Raw genomic sequence first — 24,022 nt, 5'->3', positions numbered from 1 at the left:
CTTGGTCAAACTCATGATTTGGATTGTAATAATTCCTTTGTGACATTATTACCATAGGTTACCATAGCCAAAGGGTTACGAGAGTACATGAGAAAGCAGTAAACTGTTTTCTTATACAACAAAAAACTTCCTGTTATACTACAAAAAACTTCCTGCCAGTGTACACCAATATCCAAAATCTATAAATTTATATAAATCTCTCATTTGTGTCTTGTCATTTCCATCTCAATGTACTATATCAGGTGTCCAATAAGAGTCTATTCTAGCCTATCACCTGTGCCTGCTTTTTTAAAGATCCACTTTCTTCATTTCTGCATATTAAAGTATTTCTATGTAATAAATCTTTAGTATAAGTACATATAAATTTCTGGGGTTTTACAGTTAGTATATTTGTCCTGTTTACTATACTTAGTGAGAAAGTACTCTCAGTTATTTATCTAGTTAGGGCATAAAGATCCTTTGAGCAAGTAATTTTTGTATATTTTTGGTAACTCTAAACTTGTCTTTACTAAAACACAAAAAAGAGGGTAAGTTATAAACAACAAGGCCATAAACTATATATCTCATGGTTCCCTCTTTGCAAAAGCAAAGTACAGTCAAATCATAAATTGTAACATGCAGTTATCTTCAAGGAGTCCTCTTCTCTAACCTTCAGTCTCCCTTGAAATCTATCCATCAGTAAACATTTTTCTCTTTCAGAGACAAACAAAGTGTATATCAACTTATGGAATTTCACTTTGCATTTGCAGTTATCTCTTGCTTGCTCTTACCACATCAGTACATTATTTTGCCAGACTTTTACCTCTAGACTTATGAGGTAGACATAAACTGCATGCCTTTTTACTGTGCAGTCTTTACTTGTGCCAAAGTCAGTGTGTTAAAGGAAAAAGTGGTAACTGAAATGGTGTGTCATTCCATTAGTTATGAGATACAGAATAGGTGACCTGATCAAAACTTACCTCTGCCAGCAAAAACCTATGTGTCTTTCTCACCTTGCACATTTGCTCAGAAAACATGAGGCTGTTCTTACAGACTCAGTGCACTGGTTTTTGTTGTTGTTGTTTTTAAAGTCACAAATTATATTTTTTTTAATTTTGTAGGGTCTCATATACTGTTAGGATTGATAATTGTCTAACTGTGATACTCAGTGTTTTAAGTCTCAGAAAAACTCTCTTCAGAAAATATGCACACAATTCAGTTACTCATGCACAAGGAACAAACCCTATTTGAGAGGCCATAGGATACCACACTTGTTATCCAGCAGCCAGTCAAGAAAAAAAAATAGGTTTCCTACAGGCCCTGCATCATGTCTGTCAACTCATAAGGATATTTTGGAAAACTCCGGCATCTCAGACAGCACCAGACATCCATGTGTGGGCAATTGAGTAGAACTGTTTATCACAGTCCCTGCTCTCCCCTGTCAATATGAACTAAAGCAGCTCAGGAGCACTTTAGATGTTGTCAGTGGAGGAGGAAAACTAAACCCCTTTGCTCTTCTCTACGCCTAAAAAAAAAGCTGTACAAAAATGACCTGATACTGCAACAGTTATGACAAAATTTTAAGACTGGAAAATATAATTACACTATCAGGAAGGAGACTTTACAGATGAATGAGCAAAAATCCCATCTGTCTTCAAAGAGGCTTTCCTTGAGGCCCTGTTGTCCCCCTGGATGTGACAAACACAACAACTCCAAAAGCCTTGGAAAATTCTCCCCAGCAATCACTGCCTGTGGCTGCTGACAGATCAACCTGCTGTTTGCTTCACTTTCAAAACCAACGCTGACAAGAGACACCTCTAAGATATATTATATATAAACAAGACAATTATCCTCCATTAAGAAGTTGGGTGTATCAAATTCCCCTTAAATCATGTTCAGTGGTAACTCATGAGTCTTTTTCAGAGGTTTTGTATTTGAATGTATATGAAAGCCAAACTTTGGCTTTAAACTTCCCCACTGCATTCATCAGTGTAGCTGTACCCTGTACAGGTAAGACTGTTGAGGGCTGTGATGTTTCCATGCAGCCTGAGGGACCATCTGCTAAGTGTTCATTGTCTACTCTTGCTCAGGGCAGGTAGGTGATCACATCCCCAACACAGACTTTTCAGTGTTCCTGTACTGTCATCTTTTAATCCTTTTTCACTTCAGCACTCATGATGGACTAAGATGGTGACATTTAAGAGTGGCATATCAAAAATGTCACTGAATCACTTCATCCAGAAATCAAAGAGCCTTCTTTTTGATTGTGCTTCTTCATCATTCTGCCAGCACATGATTGGTCCCAGAGAAGTTTTTCTAACATTTTGTGCTGGTCAGTACATTTACACAAGAGCTCAGATTTAAGGAAAAGATTTTCTCTGGCTTAGAAAGCAGAGATGAAGAATTTGATAACACCAACAAAAACTGAAAGTCATCAACAAGGAATTTTTTTCAAGTTCCTCATCCCACAAAGATATAAACAAAAAATTACTATGAAGCAGTTACCATGGTCAGCATTCTGCAAAATAGAAGGCTAAGGACAAAAAGGTGCCCCAGCCCCCTAAAAGGAGGGCTAACAGGAAAATACAACTCAGAATTCTAGAGATTAAGAAATGTGAGGAATAAATAAGGCTCTGATTTTAACTGTCTTATATCTGATGATTTTTATTTGAAAATCTCATGAATTTGAATCCTGCTTTTTTTTAATAAATGCACTATATTTATAAGTGTGTTAGAGAAAGAATCACTATACAGCCAGCAGTTCATTTGATTCATGCCATTTGATTTTGTCATATATATTACTCAATTCTGCCCTCATTTTTCAGAGAGAGCAACTAATTAGGATGGCTTAAAAAGCCAATCAAAATCCAAATGGAACAAGATCAGAGGCAAGTGGACTCAAAAACAGAATAAAATTTAACAGTTTCCTAAAATGCACATAAAATAATCAAGTGCCGCACTATTTGCAAGCTGAAAAACACCCATCATAAAAGAATATGATTCTGAATGACATTTTTCTTTGATAAGGCAGAACTACCTAGCACTCAATTTCTATCCTTAAATAGCATCCTGAAATTTTATATGACTGCTTTAGTTGTTCAAAACTTCTAATCTTTAATTTATAAAGGTTTGGTAATGGATGAATTAGAAAAACTGCAGCTGTTGTTAAACTGCTTGAAAAGCTGTTAACAATGTTTGACAATGTCTTGATAAGAGTTTAGGTCATATGTAACTTCAATCATTTGGCAGCAGGTAGAATCCTCAAATCCAAGGATGACTAAATTTCTATTATAAAAAAGAATTACATGCTCCAAAAGGGGAAAAATGGCATGAAACGGCAAACACTATGAGGGTAAGAGGCAAAAAGATGTTTTCCAACTTAAAGGTAAAGCTGAAGTCTAATCAGACACCTGTAAGTCAAAATTCTAAGGAGAAATTATGCTGCCTGACAAACTACTTCTTGTGGCTTCAAAGTTTCCAGTAGAGTCAGTAGAAAATGGGTGTGCACATATGATACTGGGCAAGACCTCTTCTACCAGTGACTTTTCATATCCAGTGGTTATGTGCTTCGCTAATTTTAGGCAGGTATGTGAATACTGTGGTTAGGTATGCACTAAGTACCTTGCTGAAGAGAGTCTGAAATACTCCTACAGATAGGACAGTTATATCACAAGGGTCTGCTCCTTGCTCCCTCTAACTCTTTTTAAGTCTTCCCTGAAACTGCAAACAATATGGGGCCCTTGGTGAATGTATCCAGAAAAAGGTTATAATTCAGAGAAAGAGGTGCTTTTGCATGTAAAAGAGGGCGTATTTTCTAAAAGCACCCTACATATAAGAATTGAAATGCTTCTCAAAGCATAGTCAATTTTTAAGCAAGTCTCTATAGAAAGCACGTTGGGACACACATGCACATATACATACATTTTTCAGGAAAGTCGACATGTTAAATGCAATATAGTCATTTGATTCATGCTATATATATTTAAGACAGAGACATACATATTATATATATGTACACATTCACGGAATGCATTCCAGTTTCATTTATCTTAGTTTTGCAGTGGTAATAAAAAGTTTACAGTGAGTTAGGTACAAGAATACATTTGAAGGAAGAAAAGTCCATTATATGAACGCACAAAACATGTTACAAACATGTCATTTGCCACTCGTGATCCTAAAGTTTAAAAGTTGTGGTGCCTCACAAATACAAGGGGATCAAATACTTGACCTTTAGAAAAACAAAACAAACCAAGATAACTATGCCAAAATACATCAGGTCTGTTAATGTATTTCAAAGAAGTCAAAATGACTTGGGAGGATGGGAACTCTGGTTTCATCATTTTTTGCATAGTTTAGAGACATGAGCTCAGGTTCATGACACCCTATCATTTATAAACTATTGCTTAAAAAGTTTTTGAAAACTCTCTGTTGGGAGAAAAAGAAAAATGAAGTTCCTCTAAAAGTGTTTAGAAGACATATTTAAATGACAGCAGCCCAGCTGTGGACTTGCATGTGTATTTGCACATTGCATGGCTGTGTGTACCTGTTTATGTGATTTGTATACCTGATTTTTATGAGAATATGTCTGTGTCTACACTGTGTGCATTTTTTGCCATGAGGTGTTTTTAGATGGAGGCCAGACAACAAGAAAATATTCCTCTGCCTGACATGATAGATGAGTGAGGATAAAGACCATCATCTAACAGTTTTTAGCAAACGAAAGGTGACAGCTGCTTTAAGGCCAACTGAGCAACAGGGTATGTAGCCTGCATGCCAGTCATATCTTCCTATTTAAAAACAAGATTAAAGTTTCACAGTACAAAAAGTTTTCATTAATAGTTAAGACTGAACCCCTCGAGCACCTCACCCTTAACCCTCAGCACCTGACAGCCACTCTGTGGGTGCCTGATGCTGCCATCAGGCCCTGGTTGGGGCAAAAGGTGTGACTACAGACTTTACTGACAGGTCCAGCCTTCTGGCTACAAGATCTTAGAAGCACGGAGTGACTGACGTCAATCTGTATCAGGCATGTCAAAGAACTGGGTAAATAATGTCTGATAGCATTATGGTTCTGTGTTTCCCATTCATGCATTTCCCAGACCTACTTTTCCAAACTTCCTTTTAGTTTTCTGTTATTTTGTTTGTTTTAATTTCACAGTTAACAAGACAAAACATTTCCTCTATTTCTTCCTATTTTATTTAGCAAACAGTACCAGTGGGTAAAGGCATTAAAATAAGCACATTAAACGGTCGCTGGATTAAGAGAATTTCGCCTCAATTCCTCCCCCTCCTGGGCAGCGGAGAGTCGAGAGCGGCCCCACCGCCCACAAAGTTACAGCCAGAGTTTGGGAGAAACTTCTGACTCACTGGAGTGGGAAAACAGAAAGGGAAGAGGCGAAGAGTCACTTTTTTTCTGCCAAACCCAATCACGGACCGGCACCTCCCAGTGCAGGGAAGGCGAGGGCTCGGCTGCGTCCGCCCGAGGCCAGCTCGGGTCCCACCCCAGGACCCTTTCCCGAGCTCCAAGGGGCCAGGGCGGGCACTCACCATTGTACAGCGAGCCCCGGCTCTTTCTGGCCAGTGTCTGCTGGACCTGCCGGTGGATCCGCAGCGCCTTCTCCTCCCCGGCGCGCTCGCCCGACAGCTTGAGCCGGTCCTCCGAGGGCAGCGCCAGGCTGGAGCTGTCCAGCTCCCCCAGGATCTGCTGGCCCAGCACGGTGCGGATGTAGCCCTGCTCGGCGGCGGGGCTGCGGCCGGCCATGGGCACCGCCGGGCACCGATCGGATCGGATCAGCTCCGCTACCCTGTTGCGCTGCCGCCGCTCCCGCAGCGCCGCGGTCGCCCAGCGCTGCCCCGCCCGCCGCACAGGTGCCAGGCACGGCCCGCGCCCCCGCCCCGCTCCGCCTCTTCCCTTACTTTCTCCGTCCCCTCTCCGCACTTCCCCTCCCCTGCTGTGCCCGCGGGGTGAAGAGTCCCAGCCCAACCCAGCAGGACGCGACCGCCGTCCGGGAACCGCTGCTTGTCCCCTCCTTTCCCCGCGCGAGTCCCGGAGCAGCCGGGTCTGCGCTCCCGGGGCGGGGAATGTGCGTGTGTGTGCGTTTGTGCGAGTGTTTATGCGAGTGGTGCGTTGTGTCTGTGTGTGCGTGAGTGTGTGTTTGTGCGGGTGTGTGCTTTGTTTATGTGTGAGTGTGTGAGTTTGTGTGTGTGTGTGTGTGTGTGTTTCTGTGTGAGCGTTTGCGGCTCTGACTCCAAGTCCCGCACTCGTCGGCAGACCAGGTTCCCGTGGCACACGTACCACCTCCGCCTCCCCGCGGGAACAAGCACCCGTTTTAAACATATAAATATGCACTGTCCTCATGTACCGTCCCTTATAGATGCTTTGCGTTATCTTATATATTTAAGATGCATTTTGTGAATGTGTGTGTGTAAGTATCAACCTGGAAATATATGCTTTAAGTGCAGTGGTCTGTGCTGTGAAGATCAAACTTTCAGGCGGGATTGTGACGTTGGGAGTGGGTATAGTGCTGCTGGTTTGGGAGGTTTTCCGGCTCTCCGTTTTTTTTTTTCAGGCTGCCCAGAGGGATTGCAGAGATATGAGTTGAAGCAGCTCTCTCTCCGTTTCGTTGTAAAAAAGTGATGAGGGAATTGCCCAATTAAAGGTTGAAAAAACCCCGACTGGCTCTGCCCCTGCCGTCATGAGCATGTTCTTACCCACTGAAGTACATCTGGGCGAGTGCAAGTCAGGGGAAGGCTGAAGTTCTCACACTATGTCAGGGCACGGCTTGGGGTCACTGTTTAAACAAACACTCCACTCACAGTGGGCTGAAAAGACGAGGCACCTGGAGCATACAATGTCTTGTGGAAAGTGCAGGCTTTGGAAAAAGAAATAGGTGATCCAGGATTGCATGATTAAAACCCTCCCTCAAAACCCCACCAAACTACATGTAGGTATTTTGATGAAAAATCCGATATTTCTTAAAAGCAAATGGAAACTAATGTGGCTTTTAACTTCACATGTTGCTGTTTCAGAGACACACTGAGACTCAAAATGAGCTGTTGAAACTTGCTTCTTATCAAGCTTCAGATAGCAGTGAGGGTACAGGATGACTGAGGAGAAACTGGGGTGATCCTTCTGTTAGGATACAGTGTAACCTAAGAAACTGGGCATCAGGATGGGGAGGAGGAACTGGCTCCACACTCGAGAGTCCAGAATACTTTTGCCCCTGATTTTTAATTGCTGTCTCTCTTCCAATTTTTTTGTCTGAGAGTGGGAGGCACCTCCAGCCCTTCTCATCACTTGGACTGACTAACGTCATTCCCTTTTGTTGTAATGCGGCATTCCCCAGGAAAGATCATGTTAGTGATGCATAATAGCTTCACTGGTTAAGAAGAATTGAGTGACACACTCCTTCTCTCTTAAAAATGGGGAAAGGTTATATATCAGGGCAGAAAGTTTGGAGATGAGCTCTGGGGGTACCAGCTGGAAAAGAGGAGCAGGAATTTGTGGAAAGGAGGAAGTTGGAGGTATGTGGCAGGACTACAGATAACAGTGGTTTCTCAGGCATGTGCCTTTTTTTCTGTTGTGTAGTAGGACAGGACTAGCATGCATCCTGGCCTGGGTTATAAAGCTGTGTTCATTTCATCAGTCTGTCATACAGCCTCGATGAATACTGGCAGAGCTATGATGGGCAGGAAAAAATCGTAACAAAAGTGCAAGTATAAAAAAATGAAAGAATTGACAGGATAAGGCAGGAAAAGCAATGAGGAAGACACAGCTAGGAAGGAATGTAAACTATGTTAGAAACTCTTTGAGACCCTTTTGCTGACATACAGACAGTCACAAAAGCACTTCCAGTAAACAATAGATACTACATTCTCAGGCAGTATGAACGAGGAGATTAGAAAATAGTCTCAAAAATGTGAAACATTTCCTCCCCTCCTCCTTTTCCCTGCCCTCTTCTCCATTCCCGAACTCCAGCACAAAACATGAAATCTGGATAGTTTTTATAGTCGAAACCAGTTTGGTTTCACACAAAATTACATGTGAAATGGATTCAGGATTTAGAAAATACTCTTGTAACAACTGTCCTCAAATGCCATGGACACCATATAGAGGTTTACAAGCTCTTGGCATTTCGGCATTGCCTCTGTTGAAAGAACCCTTGAATAGTAATTAACATAATCTTGCGAGTATGTATATTTATTTGTGCTTGTGATATCTGTGGCAAAAGAAATGGCATTTTTCTCTGGACTTTAAAGTCTTTAATTAGATTTCTGAAATGGATTTCTCTTCTTGTAACTAGGAATGCTGACTGGAAAGTTGGGGGTGAGGGAAGAGAGGAGAAAGAAAAAAATTTGCTTGCCCAGCAATTCAGAAAATGCTTAGCCAAGACCTGTAACAGAAAAGAATGAAGAGTTTTTCTTAACTGAAGAAAATAAACAAATACCATGTAACTGACTGCCCCATCAATAGCAATTCCTTGAAGCTGATTTATGTTGGATTAACATCCCTTCTCAACTGAATTACCAAAAAAGAAAAAAAAAGCCCCAAGTCTTTTGAGAGGGAAATACTTCTGAAGTACCATTTGCAGATGTAAAGCAGCACAGCTGGGATTATCCCTGAAAAGATTGCAATTTGTGATGGATGTTTGCTCCTGACATTTTTGAAAAAGAGAATCAATTATGATGTATATGGTAAATAAGGGATGAGGAACTGCATACAAAAACCTTTGCTTTCAGCCCAGTGTCTGATGGAGTCAAGCAGATCAGAAAACCAGATATTTGTTTATAAGACTTATTTCTTATTCTTACTGGTTGTGCTTGGCCTAAACCACACAACATTTCTCCATCAGAAGTTTCCCACAAAGAATATTTACATTAAAGTTGTGGTAGTTGGTCCTTCTGCTTGTTTTTCCCTCCCTCCCCTTGCCCCCTTACTGTGTTAGGACTTAGGGAACCAGCTGAGTTTGTACCCTGGAAACAGGATATTTTTAGTTGCAGGAACCTTAGAGGAAATGTGGGTAAGTATGAACATTGAGGTGTTCAGTTTAAACATGAAAGAGTATCTTAAATACACAAAGAAATAATGTCTGCGAATCTCGAGGGCCACAGAAAAAGAAGTGCCATTTACTCAGGATTTGGGATCCCCTCTCCTTTTCCATTTTGGATCCTATGGTTGGGAATGTAAGTGCAAGTTAGTCAAGAATAGCAGGATTGTTTTTACACGTGTCCTCTGTCCTCTGGTTCGATTTGCGCGACCCCTCCGAGGGAAAAGGTACTGACTCGTCCCCACCAGGAAACCCCCTGCGAGAGCGAGAGGCCACAGTGCCACCGCGTGTTCCCTTCCTAGAACGCACGGCCAAGCCTGCTCCCGTCCCCTGCTCCTGGGAAGGGAAAACTTGCCAAGCAGAATTGGGGAGCACAAAGGAAAGAGTTAAAACCTGAAATCGGTATCTTATTGCACTTTTCTTTGTCGTAGGAGACAGAACAGAGGTTCAACCCATCTTTTTCACCAGGCAGTGGTATCTTGTATTTTCTTCCAGTAACCTAAATTTCTTTTATCCTAATATCATTTTTTGAAACAGAACATCATGTCCTATAGGATAATTTAAAGATTTTTTTTCAGAGACATCTAGAGGAAAAGTGCTATTTTTACTTTGATAAAATGAATTTGATGGGAGTTCTCTGCCTGAAAGAATAAAGCAGTAAGATTTGTGATTGAGACTCATTCCCTGCCCTAGACAGAGTTCAAGGAAGCAGCAAATTGCCTGAGGAAAGGAAAAACACAATCACAGACACGCACACACACACACACAAACACACACTCATGATGGCATTGGTCTTCCTTGAAACATCACAAACCTTCACTCATCTTGATGAGGTGGGTGTGGAACTGCTGGTTTTGAAATCCAGGCCACAGCCTAGAGCTAACTAAACTTTCTGACTTGAGAAATGCCATATCAAAACTGCTGTATGGCCATGGGCTTTGCTTTATGTCTCAAAAGACCAAGGACAGCAGATAACAGTGGCTCCTCAGGCTTATGGCTTGTTTTGTTGTGTAGGAGAACAGGACTAACTTGCATCCTGACCATATTAATAAAGCCATGTTCATTTCATCAATCTTGCCTTAATTTGTTTCTTCCTGCAGCTGGAGCTGTTGGTTATCCAGCCCACATACAGCAGGGTGGCAGCTGATGTTGGTCAATATTGTAGTACTCAAAGCTTCTGCCCAAGCCAGACTGTTGAGCTTTGCTTGGTGTCACTGCCACATAGCATATAATTTGATGGGTAGGGTTGATGCTGCTAGAGACCTGCACTGAGATACGTTCAACCAAGGGATTTTTTTGAATGCTATGTTCAGCACAAGTTTTGGGGTTAGATTGTACTCTGAAACAGTAGTGCAGTCTCCAAGAGAAAGTGGGATGTGTTGGTGTGGCTGCCTTTGTGTACAATGACATCAGTCTTCTGTGATGCTGTAAAAAGGTTTTGTTGTAGTGTATGAGACAGCAGGAACAGAGGGAAATGAGGTAAAGTTTTTAACATGCCTGACTATAAACCATCTCTGTGGAGATTCCCCAGCAGGATCCTAGGGAACGTTATAATTTTAATGTGTACTCCTCTTCACACTGCAGGTAGGGGACAGTCTGACTGCATAGCCCCATCAGAAAGGTATTTTTCAGTGAGTAAAAATGGAGGAGACATCATTAGTCTAATTTTTCCACGTCCCTACAGATCCTTTGTGTTTGGCAGGACCAGCAGCACATTGTGAAGTGGAAGTGAGGTGGTCAGCAAGTTCTGGGGGAAGGTGATAAAGCCCATTCTGTCCCAGCCAGTCAGTATCTTGGGGATAAACACTCCCTTGACTGCTCTCTTCTTATCTAGTTTATCGCAGCAAGCTCAAGGCTTGCTTGCAAAGCAGACAAAGTGGAGCAGCAGGGAAACAAGGCCAAAGCTGGCAGTGCTACATTTAAGCATCATAAAGTAACAGCACAGTCCAATCTGTGTGTTGGACTGTCTGCTGCCTGACTATCTGCTGACACAGGCAACAACTGTACCTAAGGCTTGTTCTCTTGTCCTCATTTCTCTTCTTTCCAAGTCCCTGTGCTTTGTTTTATCCTACCATTTCGAGTCTCTCATTTTAGTAATCAAGTGTAGTACTTTAAAATTGTGATTATTTTTTTCTTTCTTCTTTTTTTTTTAGTCTCAGAGATGCACACAGTTGGTTATTGGAGCAAAGGTTGTGCTCTGTATCTGTCAGTTCTTGAGTCATCTGGGCATTGGGAAGACAGCCAAGAAAGATCTAGGAAGACATATTCAAATGGTTTTATCAGATGCTATGCTATAAAGAGCAACAATGTAATGTGACTTGTTTGCAAGGTTTGGAATGAAAGGAATGAAGTGGAGCTAATTTCAGTAATCTGCAGTCAGTGCTTTGAGTAATACAGTTGTCTCAGGTGTGGATGTTTTTCCACGCTTTAGCATTTTGGTCAATGTAGTAAAAGAACATGCTGTATAGGTACATGGAGGTATAAATACTTTAAAAGTGAGGACAGAGGAGTGAAATGTCAGTGTTTATTTGAGCTGTTACTGCATGGAGTATCATCTGGAAGCTCTGAATTTTATCAGGGTTCTCTTTCATTAGGGGCTGCATGTCTGAGAGTTTTGACTTCACTTTATAGTACAAGTAAACAATATATCCAAATGACTGATGTCTCATCTTTATAGGCAGGTTAGGGATGGAGACATTAAATGTTATTCTTGAAGAAATGTGGTATCCCATAAACTGGAAACCATTTTTTTTTTGCTCCTGATTTTGAAAGATAGAGATGTGATTATTGAGAACAATATTAGAGCAGCACTTTAAAACATTGGGATTTTTTATGGTGTTAGTGAAGGGGCTTTTACTGGTCATATCTGCCCCATCAAAGTCCTTTTTGAGATAAAATTAAAATATTTCTTATATAAGAGCTGTCAATGTTCCTCCTCCAGACAAAATTAAATTTACTAGTTTCATTAAAATATCCTATTTTTTTCTAGTGAAGTTGTAGAAAACAGGACTTGAGGAGGATATCAACTTATTTTCTGCTGTAAAGTAGGATTAACTATGTCTAAAATAACACAGATATCCTTCTAATCTACTTGTATTATATTATTTAATGCATGAGGGGAGGCTATTTCTGTATCATACTGTTTTTCCACACCCTGGGGGTGCACACATAAACGCTCTGTTACAACAGACACTCACCTGCATAATGCCAGAATAATGCATCCAAATCAGTCAGTGTGAGAAAATGACAGAATGCACTAAAACATACAGGAGATTAAGTTGGAAGAAAACCAAAGCGTACATACATATTCATTCTGAGTTGAATTCTTAACTGCACAGTCACAAAGCTGGCTGGTCTGCTTCTCTGGGAAAGGAAAATCTCAGGTAGACTCCAGTTGTCAGAATAGTTTATAAGCAATCTGTGTGTAAGACCAACAAGTCCAGCTGGCCAGCAAGAACTGCTGTTGAGAGTCGCTCTGTGAACACAATAATTTCCTCAGATTGGGAACTTTCTGGGTTTTCTTTATGTAAGTCAGACTGATTAAGTTTTTATGGGCACATTTTTTGTAAGTCAGGTCAGGAAGAGTACAGTCCAGTCTGATCTTGGTTCAAAATATGTCCAACCAGATTTGCAGTATAAAAAGCTGCCTTATTATCTATACTCTTTAATTTTTCTAACTCTTTTTCGGGTTTTGTTGTTAGCATAGACAGTGGTGGGTATAATGCAATTAAAAAGTTAATATTCTAGACATTTCCTGCACAGTTTAGGGAATGCCCTGAAGCAGATCAAAGTTCTAATGTAGCCTACCATGCTGACATGGTGGCCAGCAGTGGATGCCTATGATAAAATAAGCACAAAGATGGAGTAGTACTTCTGCAGCTTACAGCAATGTGTAGCTCAGGGATCTCTTTAGCTAGAGGCAGTATCTTTGTGTTTAATTGTCTTTAATGATTTTCCCCCATTAATTTGAATGATATCTTTTTGCCTCATCACTGACCTTCTGTAACAGGTTATACAGCTTAATTATAGACTATGAGAAGATCTATTCCCTTTTCTGATGTTCAAAAACACTAGAAAATAATTTCACTTGATGTAATCTGTTTTTTGTATTAAGGTAAAAAAAAGGAATAAGAGTGTCTTATTCATCCTCTCTTCTGTGCTACTGATTATAGAGTTCACTATTATGTTTCTCTGAAATTGGTTTTTCAGGGTGAAAATCTCTCTTTGTATGCAAATTGTTTCAGACTGTAGGTCATCTTTATCAGCCTTCATTTTTCTACCTCAGCTTTACAATTTTTAAGATGGGATGCCAGAACTGTACACAGTATTTAAAGTGCTGAGACACCTTGGGCTTAGACAGTGATATATTCATTATTCCCTTTACTTGTTTACTATTCTGCACCTAATAATTCCTTTATGTTCAGTTAATATTTTTGACTGCTTCTAAGCTGACCTTGTGAAGTCAAACACTAGTGCAGAGGATTCTTTCTTTGGCCTTCACGCTTCCTGCAAGATGTTGGATGTAAACATATTTTAGTGGCTATTACAGAGTTAGTCCTTGGTAGTGACATTGTGACATAAGCCAAAAATACCACTGGGAAGAGAGTCAAAACCAGACTCTCCCCCTTGAGCTGCCTGACTAGCTTATCCATGAAACATTCCTGAACAATGTCTAAAAATACCAGAGTGTGACATTTAAATCTACATAATGGTAATTAAATTCTCCTGTTATTATGGTATTTCCAGTCCTGGCAGACTCTCCGAATTTGGTCTTTCCCTAGTTTGTCATTATGGTTAACTGTCCTGATCTTGACCTGATTGATGGTAATGTCTACACTTTGCCTTGAGAGTTGTTTTAAAATATTTTGCCTGATGCATCTCTGTGAGATTTGAGATTTGCAACTGGACATCAAACTACTGCTGTAGTTTCAGTGGTCTTGCAAGGTGTCCATGGGGGTGTAGAATACACATCAGCTTTAATGATGAAGGTCAAGTGTGTAAACATACACACAAACACATAGTTCAACTTTGTGAAAAAGAGCCATAGGTCTGAAGGGAAGTCAACCAAAATATTCGTTAGAAATAAATTTCTTTCCTGTAGGGAGTAAGCAATGGAAGAAATCAAAATTTAAATTGCTTGCTTTGTTCCAAAGACTGCAAAATATTTTACATGTATTCATGAACCAAACTTGACAACATCACCAAAACAGAGTATTTGGCAAGTAGTTCCCTACAGCCATCTGCAAAATGAAATGAAACCTTGGGGGTTTACTACAAATGTTCTCTAGCTGTGTTTTGATCAATATACTCAAACACTTTTATGTCCTCCATACCCTTTGCTTCTTTGTTGCATAATAAATTAATGTATACTTATCCATACCACAGCATCTGCCATCTGGTAATCCAGATGCTGGATCTACACAGTGGAAGTTCTCTGTGCCCGTCAACTGTTCCTTGCTATGTGCTATGTCTCTAAAGTTAACTATCATTTTAATATTAACATGAAAAGTGGATGTTGTTACTTCTTTTACCAGTTAGTGGAATCTTTTAGATAAATTATAGAAACATATGCAGTCCCACTGTGGTCTCTGTGGTATCTTGTTTCACTTTTAGTTTAATGGAAATTGTAGCTAGGAATTTCTTTCTCTTGCATACATTGGATTACTCTGTGCCAGCAGACACTGGATTTCACACCTCTTTGTCAACTCCAGACAATAATTCTGAATGGTATAATGGGATAAAGCACTTCCTGAAAATCTGAAGTAATCCTTCCAAATATTTCCCTGATGTGAAGCCACTGGCAGTAATGCAGACACAGCAAGAATGAATATTGCCTTGGCATCCACTGAATCTGTTTCATTTGGGTTTGGCAACACACTTATGATTATTTTTAAATGAATCAGTCAGTCTCTCCATAACCTGAATCCAGTCTGGCTGGTTTTGTTTAAATTACACTATTTTTTTGACATTGATGAAAATTAATTGATCCCTGGACATACTCTTGATGATAATTCATTTCCTGCAGCTGCAAAAGGCCCATATCTCAATAGGCAATTTAAACTGCAATATTCAACTGAAAAGCAGTCCATGCAGACAAGGGCTTTTTTTTTTTTTTTTTTTTTTTTGTGTGTGTGTGTGTGTGCATCTAGATTTTCTCTGGAAGAAGGGATTGCACAAAGTTCAGTGGCCTACTGCCTGGATTTAACCAGAAAGATCACTGTGGACATCTGTTACTGACAGACTTCCATCCAGCTTATCTAAAAGCCCTGCTGAAAGTTTTCTTCACCAGATCTGGAGCCCTATGCTAAGAAGGATTGGAATTTCTTCCTCAAACTTATCTTTTTTTTTTTTTTAACATGGAAAGAACACCAAGGGCTTCCAGTTGTTAAATCAATGTTTTATTTATAAGTTAATGAATTAGTGCATCACAGTTATTTAAGACATTTTTATAGTTAAAGTGGATGAAATACAGTAAATCTCCTTCCTGACCACTTTAATTCTTGCAGGTCTGTTTGTTTCCCCTTGTCCATCATCTTTCATGGAACAAACTGCTGCAGCCTCTCCTGGATTGCGAAGGAAGTCGCTGTCTCAGGGTGCCATTTCCCTCCACCTTTCACATAGGTTACTGCTGAAATGGTAGTTCCCACTTCTTCCTTTGCACTTTCAATTAAGTCCTTCTGCTCTTTCCTTTGTGTTGGGTGTGAGCAGTAGTTTGGCCACAGGGTAAGAAGACTTGCCTTGGTGCTGCTGCAAAACCAGAAATATCTTTTTTGTTGGCTTGGTTTTCTGTGACATTGACAGATGAAGGAGCAGCATCAAATTTTTTTCTGTAGCAGGCAGGTAACTTGAGTTGTCTGGCTATGGCTCTGTCCTCTTTTGCTGGGTGACACTCAGTTTTCTCAGGTGTGTCAGTCCCTGTTACTGCTTCATGCCTTTTTCTCCTTTCTCTTTCAGTGTAACTTCAGTATAACTCATAGTGCATTAGCCCAGAAGAAATAGACCTTTCTGTCTTGCAAGATGCCAAATGTACGAGAATGCTCAATATGGGAAGGAAATTAAAGAGTTTCATAAAAATATATAATCAAACACACATGTAAAATGCATATATCTGATTTTCTGCATTTTAGATGAAAAAGATGATGAAAATTTGTGTCTGTAGAAACTGCAGTCAGTTGGAAAACATGCATGAGTTACTTTCCATTAGCTTGCCCCTCACTGCTGGGATCCATCACTAACAGCTTGTTTATTCCCTCGTGGACTGAGTAATTTAGCTCCTCTTTTCTCCATCATAGGGACACAGTTGAAAAAATGCTCTTTTGTACTATATTCCACAGCTCTGAAACAAGATCTTGGCAATATTTCAGGTCAAGAAAGTTGAGTACTGTTAATATAGATCTATTGTGCTGTATAAGCTTTCTAGGATTTTTTTAACTCAGCTTCCTCTCCTATCTCATTCTGAAAGCTGCTCTGAGCTTTTTGAACTTCTATTCAGTGCTGGGCTGTGTTCTGCAAGGAGGTATGACAGTATATTAGTAATGGGTGATGGGACTCTTCATTTTTTGTGTATGAGCACACAGAGGAATGTGCAGACAAGCACAGACTAATGCTCTTATCCTTATATCCAGGGCAGTTCACTGGAAAGAAAGAAACTCTGGATTTCTTTTCTACTCATAGCTGTGAAATGGGACTGCAGTTTTCTAGGGATGTTGAGGTCTTAATCAATTGGAACTCCACATGGAAAAAAAACCCAAAGTACAATTAATTTATGAGGTGAAGAGCATAGATTTGCATGTTCAGTGATTGTATGTGGGGCCAAGGAATGAATGTATGTTTTGTCCAAACCAGAATAGAAGTCTGATCCTTTTTCATTAACATGTTCCCTAAACTGTAGCAGTACAGAGAACATTGTTGTGTCTTTTCATGGAATTGCTGTTTGCAGTAGGAATAGGGGAGGGGACAAAAATGTCTTGGGTTTCTGCCTAGTGTCATGGTCATTTAATAGGGAATTTGCTCACAAAATAACATGGTTGGACTGTATAAGGTTTAGCTTTGTGTAGCCACATTTCTTTCCTCTGAAAGACAATGTATGAGAAGGAGGAGTGAAAAGGTGGGGCTACTGTGCATTGCATTCTTGTACACAATGGGATTTGGCCAGAGCACAGTATGTGGCCACCTCAGAAACAGTCTGAAGTCCATCAGTTTAAAAATAACCTCAATAAGTCAGGCTAACAGATAGGACAGAAAAAAGCAGTACGACAAATCCAAGCTTGCCAGTTAGAATAGAGAGAGTAGAAAATTCTAGATCTCCTACTTAATTTTACCTAAAGTCATATAACTCCTGAGTCCTGACCTCTAGTCCAGGACTTTAAGCCTTCTGCTGGCAATTTGTTTGTTCTAATTACAAATTTCTGTGATTATTTATCTTGTATTAGTCATCAAATGGCAAAAATACTGTTCAGGTAGTTAAGTCTTCTATCTCTATTTTTGGCTCTTCCAGAACGAGAAGTACTCAAGAAGAAGACAAATAGTATCTTCTCTTTTATAAAGTGCAACTATATATATTATTATGGGTTTCAGTGTGAAATAAATGTGATTAAGAGAAACAAAGAATCTATGCATCAAGCACTGATTATATTTCTTTCACAGTTGTCAAACAGAAGGTCTTGTCTGTGTCCTTTTTCAAAAACTGATTTTTGATTGCTACCATTATTTCTTGGTTGTTATTGTACATGAAGAAAAGTGGGACTGCACTTGTCAGCCACTTTTCCTACATGGTGTTATTGTTTTTCAGAAATTATATAATCTTGTAGCCTACTGAGAGGTAAATTAAAAAGCACTGAGATTTAGTCCTTGGATTGAATCTCCGATCAAAGTTACAATGACTCAAAGTTTTGTTTATTTTCCTTTTTCAAACTTAGTAAGAGCTTAGTTGGAATATGGCTCACGCCCGTTTTGATGGAGTTCTAAGAAAATATGCTTATATAATACTTGACTTCAAAATCATAAGAAAACATTGCAATTAAGTTCTCTGAGACTCCCTGTATTCTTTGGTTCATGATGTTTCTTTATATCCAGATTGAAGGCCTTACTTTCTTTTTCCTCTTATAATTCCCACATATAATTCCGCTTGGGCATTTGGAGCTGCAGTGCTGTAATAGTGTGGTCAAACAAAACAGCAGCAAAATGTCAGTGCAGACTGAATATCTGGTGAAATTTTTGCTGCTGCCGAAATAGAATTTTGCTGGAGGGACACCAGCAGAAGGAATCATCAGACATGGCGGTGATGGTAGAAAGAAGGACTGAGACATAGTCAGCACTGTGGATTCTTTATACTAACTGCAGCTGTCATGGTCTTGATGAGTTGGAACAGAATGAGATTGAGAAGAGCACAGCTGAGGCTTAAAAGCCATCACCAAAGGATTAGTCAATAGGAATTGCTTTGTTCTTTCGTGACATCTGAAACTTCAGCAGAAGAAAATGCAGGAGGTGATACAGGGCTACCAGAGTAAAAGTAAGAGCCAAGGTAAGTGCAAGGGGTAACTTCAAGTTACTGTGTGGAATCCATGTGGGAAAAGCTGATTGGAATAAAAAGAAGTTCTGTGTATTTAAGGATATTCTAGTGCATGCCCACTGAGAACTAAAGTCAAGAACTATTGTGGCAGTGCTCAGAAAAGAAAGAAAATCAACATCATTGGCACTATCAGGTTTCAAGAGATTTTGGGGTTCCATATGTTCTGGAAGGATACAATTTTAATTTGATGTCCCATTTTCAGCTGAGAGTCATGTCAACTTCTTAATTTCAACAGGCAATGTTTGTTAGGCAGCACCTAAAGATGAGGAGATAAGGAGAAGAGGAGCTATGGCTATGACATTTTCTGTTCTCATCCAGAGGAAAGGATAAAGAATGAATAATAAAAAACAGATGGGAACTGTTGTTAGCATTTTTTCACGCTGAAAATATAGCCTTCATGAATTGAGTAATAATAGCAAAAATTTTGAACTTGAGGTTAAGTCAATCTGATCCAAACTTTAATGAACTTTGAATTGTTCCTCTGTATTGTTATTGTCTTTTCAATGGAAAATAATAAAAGCTTGGAAACATAGATGTGTTACATGTTACAATAAGTATAGTAATGAGACCATAAATATACTGAAGTGTTGTAATAAACATAAATCTGAAAGTGTAAAATAAGATTTCGAAAGCAGCATGTGTTGGGATATCATGAAATGTCTCATTAAAAATTGGATACTTTATTTTCAAATTTCTACTTCCAAACTTTTTAATGAGACTAATAATAAAGCAAAATGGCAATCTCTGTTTGGTCACACAGGCCAGTAAAAGTTTTAAAAAGTTATTTTATGAAAGAAAGAATAAAGGGTGGGTTAAAGCTATCACACTATAAACCAAAATGGAGATTCATAAAGTACTAATGAATCTGCATGTTTCATATCCATCATATTATAGTCTCCAGAAACCGAAGGTTACATTGTGGGACATTCTCTCCTGCTAAAACCAAATTGACCCAGAGAAAATTTCCATAAGGAATTGCAGGTTAACCCATTGATATATGCTGTGGTTCTGAAGAACACATGGAATGTGGTATCCTTTTGATATGACATGGAAGTTATACTGTAAGCCATCCAGGACCTTTGAGATCTAGAATGAAATTTTGCACAGCATTTTGGGAGGAACAAGGATAAAATATGATGGCTATTAGGTAATGACTGGGTAGTGTGTCCTGCAGGCCTCTGAAGGTGGAAAGATTGCTGCATGATTTATTTTGAGCAGCGATGCCTTTTTTTTTTAATTTACATTGATGTAGCAGTGATAAATCATGGCTGAAATAAAGACATATTTTGCATGCCAAACAAAATGATGGTTTGAAAGGTGTGAGTTTTAACTATGACCATCAGGAAAGCTTGTAGCTTTAAATTTGGCCTCCATGAGATGCAGCTGAGATGTGATAATCTTTAATGGTTTAAAAACCTTTCACAAATGTAGATGACTTCTACAGAGGAAAACAAAAGGGTTACTTTGGGCATTCATCTACCAGAAATGCTTTAGTTCACAGAAATAACCTGTATTGTGCCATAGGGAAGATAAATTGAGCTAAGTTAATGGTACTTTTCACGTTTGAAAGGTACTGTCTTTCGAAATATGGAAACCCCCAATTCAAATAATTCAATAAATCTCTAAAAAATAATAGTAAAATAAAAGAAGAATTTGTGTTGCAAACGACATTTAAAGGCCATCAAGTCCAAATCCCCTGCAATGAGCTGGGACATCTTTAACTAGGTCAGGTAGCTCGGAGTCCTGTCTAACCTGATCTTGAATGTTTCCAGGAATAGGGCATCCATCACCATTCCCCCTGGGCAACCTATGTCAGTATCTTACCACTCTCTCTGTAAAAAACTGCTTCCTTATATCTGATCAAAATTGATCCTCTTTTATTTTAAAACCATTACCCCTTGTCCTATTGCCACAGACCCTGCTAAAACATCTGTCCCCATCTTTTTTATAAATCCCCTTCAAATACTGAAAGACCACAATAAAGTCACCCTGGAGTCCTTTCTTCTCCAGACCGAATAATTCCAACTCTCTCAGCTTGTCTTCAGAGGACAGGTGCTCCATTCCTCTGACTATATTTGTGGCCTTTCTGTGGACTTGTTCCAACAGGTTCACATCCATCTTATGCTGGAGACCCCAGATCTGGATGTGGTACTCCAGGTGGGGTCTTACAAGAGTGGAGTAGAGGGGAAGAATCCCCTCCCCTGACCAGCTGCCCCCACTGCTTTTGATGTAGTCCAGGACACAATTGGCTTACTGGACTGCAAGCGCACATTGCTGGATCATGTCCAGCCCCTCATCCACCAGTACCCCCAGGTCCTTCTCATCAGGGCTGCTCCTCAAGTAGGCTTCTATTTGGTACAAACATTAGATCATAAAAATATATAAGAGTATATAGAGATTAGCAACATTATCCTTACCAAGTAACTGCTTGTGTTACAGTGCTGGCAGCAAGCTAAAATGATATCAAGGACTGTTCTTTCTTCAAATCAGTTTAGTTTAGGAGTCACTGAAGCCCTGGAAAACAGAGGAAGTACTGCATTATTGTTCATCACATTTAAGAAGAAACAAGCTAAGCCATTGCATAGAGTTTTCTAATCTGTGATAGTAGTGTTATAAACACAGACCTCCCCATGAGTTTCCACTCTGCTGTTCTTTGTTCTTCCTGTGCTGCCACACAGTGTCTGGAGTGATTTTCCCCAATCTCTTATATCTTCACAAAACATGAGATTTTCTTCCCTGGGAGTTGTTGACCAGCTAGCTTTTATCAGATTTTACCCCTCCTCAGCCTGTACAAAGTCTGCAACCAGATGACATTTCCCTGAACTTCCCAGAAAAGCAATGTAGGAAAGCAAGTTCTTACAGGTTGTTGAGTATTTAATTTTGTTTTTTGTGTGTTCATGTGACTCTTCCATCTTTGGTGGTCTATATTAATCCACAAGACTAGGATGCAGTGATTTTGGTGGCTTTATTTTGTAAGATGAAGACCAGTAAGGATGAGAAACATCAAAGGGAGCAGCAACACCACAGGGACTGTGAGGAATGGCTGGTTAGGCACATGTATTAGTGTTTATTAGCCATGAATATGCCATCTGCTGAAGGAAAAGATGCAACAGGAGACTAGTCATGCTGAGTGGAAGAGATGTGAGAGAAGTGCTATGACTGGCCTAGAGATGTTTCAGCTGAAAAGGAAAGAGACAATTAGGGAGGAAGTGCAGAGGAAGAGGAGGAGGAGGCAACCTAGCTCTGTAAACACAAAAATACTTGTCAGCCGGTGTCTGTTTTTTCCTGACTTTGTTGCTGAGAACTAATTGCTGAATGAGACAAGTATTAGGACCAGAGACAGTGCTCACTGGATTTTGCTTACCCCCTCTTTAGAGACTTTTCTGTGAATCTATCAGGGGAGAGGGCACCTGGAATTGCTCTATCTAATCACATGAGATAGTGAACATTGTTGAAAGGTTCCCTCCTTGGGAATTAGTACCTGGCATAAAAGTTCTCTAATCATTGACATACAATATAGATTAAAGCTCGCAGCTTTAATTAAGAGAATGACAGGAAAAGAACACCAAGGTTATAAATTCAAGGATTTTGAGTTAAGAAAATGTCAGAACTAAGACACATGTAGAATATGTACTGTTGTAGCCTGGCCAACACAAATGTGGCAATAAATAACTTACAGGAAAATTTGCAGTGGAAAGGATCAGAGTGAAAAAATAAGGGCAGAGGTTTCGTCAGCTGAAAGAGGCAAGAGAGCAAACAATGAAAGGAGAAGCATCACAGGGCAGTGAAGGACTATTCCAAATTATTGCAAAATGACTCATCTGTTTTATAAATGCCTATTGATATGATAAAAACTTCAGATTATGATCAGTAAATACACTGAAGGAACTTTATGTGGACCTAACTGCAGTAAGCTGAATTTTCAAAATTACTCAGATGAAGGATTGGCCAATCTCAGCAGTAAACTCCAGCTTCTTTTGCAAATCAGAAGTTAATGCTGTGACATTAATCTTGAAAGTATGTTTTTATTCTCCATATAAAACTGGAATGAAAGAAAGGAGACTACAATTTGAAGAAATTGGAATTGAAGAATTAAATGGTTTTGCCAAAAAATGCTGAGTATGAACATTCTGTGTGTATTTTCCATGACAGCTGAAGGTAACCAAATTCCCAATGGGCTTTTCTCAATATCTGCCTTGGCCATCAACTGGAAAGTATAAATCACAAATATATTCATATGGATAAAACCTGACCTGTTCTATTTCCTTGTAATTGTGTAAAATTGTTTTGTGAAGGAAATATAAAATGGAGGTACAACTCTGTATTCTCATATGTGAAATCTTAAAAAAAAAAATTCAAAACGATGTGCATAAAAATCTCAATATTATATGTAACATTTACTCAGAGCAGTGCTAAAAGGAGGTCATTTTACTACATTCTTTCTGTCTTACTCTGTACTAGCAGCTAGAGTAAGACATTCTTTCTGTCTTACTCTGTACTAGCAGCTTCCTTAGAACAAGTCTTGTATTTTCTGTTCTACACAGTTCTGCTTTGGATGGATAGCAATATTAGCTGAAATAACACTTCCTATTTCCAGGCAATATTCTGTTGTCAGCTATGCTTTCATGTTCTGATTTGTAGTGCTTTAGGCTCACTTCTGTCTGATGCCTGCTTTAACTGATTTTTCAGTAATATAATCCTCAGTAACATCAGGAGTGTCTGAAGAAATGTTTTTTTTGCAAATAAAGATGGAAAGCAGGGTACTTTAACTGCTTGGCAATATTAAAACATACAGCATATTTAATTTCTGAAGTTTCATAGGGCTTAAAATATTGATTACTTAGGACTTGGTTTTGATACCAAATGATTGCTTGCTTGTTTTTCCAATAAGATATCTTATAGTTTTGAATGTTAATTTAATCCTTCAGTGTTTTAAAGACAGCAAGAGAAATACATTATGCCTCTTTCAGATTAATTGTGCTGGTAAAGGGATCAAAAGATGGCTCTGCAGAGAATGAACTAAAAATTTCAGGGACTGCTGCAGCCACTTTTTTCTTTTTCTTTTTTTTTTTTCCTCTTTCTCTCCTTCTCCTTCTTCTCTTCTTCTTTTGCTCTTATTTAACAGCTGCCTTGAATATGACCAGTGGTGTGTACTTTTTATGCTTGTGAAACAGGGAATGTTTTTTGTCTCAGTGCTGACATTTGCAACATACCTGAGTGATGAGCATAAACAAAATCAAGGAGGCAGAAAACCAGACACCTTGTAACATTAGGCTTTTTCCTACCATATACTTTTTGTGTATGTGTGTAGTTAACTCTAAATCTCATTTTTTAGATTAAATTAGGTCTTTCTGAAGCCATCTTCATATTACTTTTTGGGTTTTATTTGGTTTAAATGTTTCAAACCTACACAGGAAATCTTTTG

At 39.4% G+C, this 24,022-nt stretch overlaps 1 protein-coding gene and 1 long non-coding RNA gene across 3 annotated transcripts in view; both read right to left on the bottom strand.

Annotated features, from left to right (window-relative positions):
- PKP2 (plakophilin 2) overlaps positions 1 to 5,817 on the bottom strand; it is a 44,446-nt gene extending 38,629 nt beyond the window's left edge. Inside the window, exon 1 of the mRNA XM_071551166.1 lies at positions 5,527 to 5,817. Within this exon, the coding sequence (XP_071407267.1) occupies positions 5,527 to 5,740 (214 nt within the window). The 5' untranslated portion in view covers positions 5,741 to 5,817. The remainder of the gene's footprint in view (positions 1 to 5,526) is intronic.
- Positions 5,818 to 15,410: 9,593 nt separating this feature from the next.
- Positions 15,411 to 24,022, bottom strand: part of LOC139669317 (uncharacterized) — a 61,042-nt gene continuing 52,430 nt past the window's right edge. For both annotated transcript variants that reach the window (XR_011697236.1, XR_011697235.1), the window contains exons 3-4: positions 21,015 to 21,111; positions 15,411 to 18,853 (exon numbers count right to left, since the gene is read on the bottom strand). This is a non-coding gene — a long non-coding RNA (uncharacterized lncRNA). The remainder of the gene's footprint in view (positions 18,854 to 21,014; positions 21,112 to 24,022) is intronic.

Source organism: Pithys albifrons, chromosome 3 (genome assembly GCF_047495875.1).
Source record: "Pithys albifrons albifrons isolate INPA30051 chromosome 3, PitAlb_v1, whole genome shotgun sequence".
Taxonomy (NCBI): Eukaryota; Metazoa; Chordata; class Aves; order Passeriformes; family Thamnophilidae; genus Pithys; species Pithys albifrons.
This window is presented reverse-complemented; position numbering and strand designations above follow the sequence as displayed.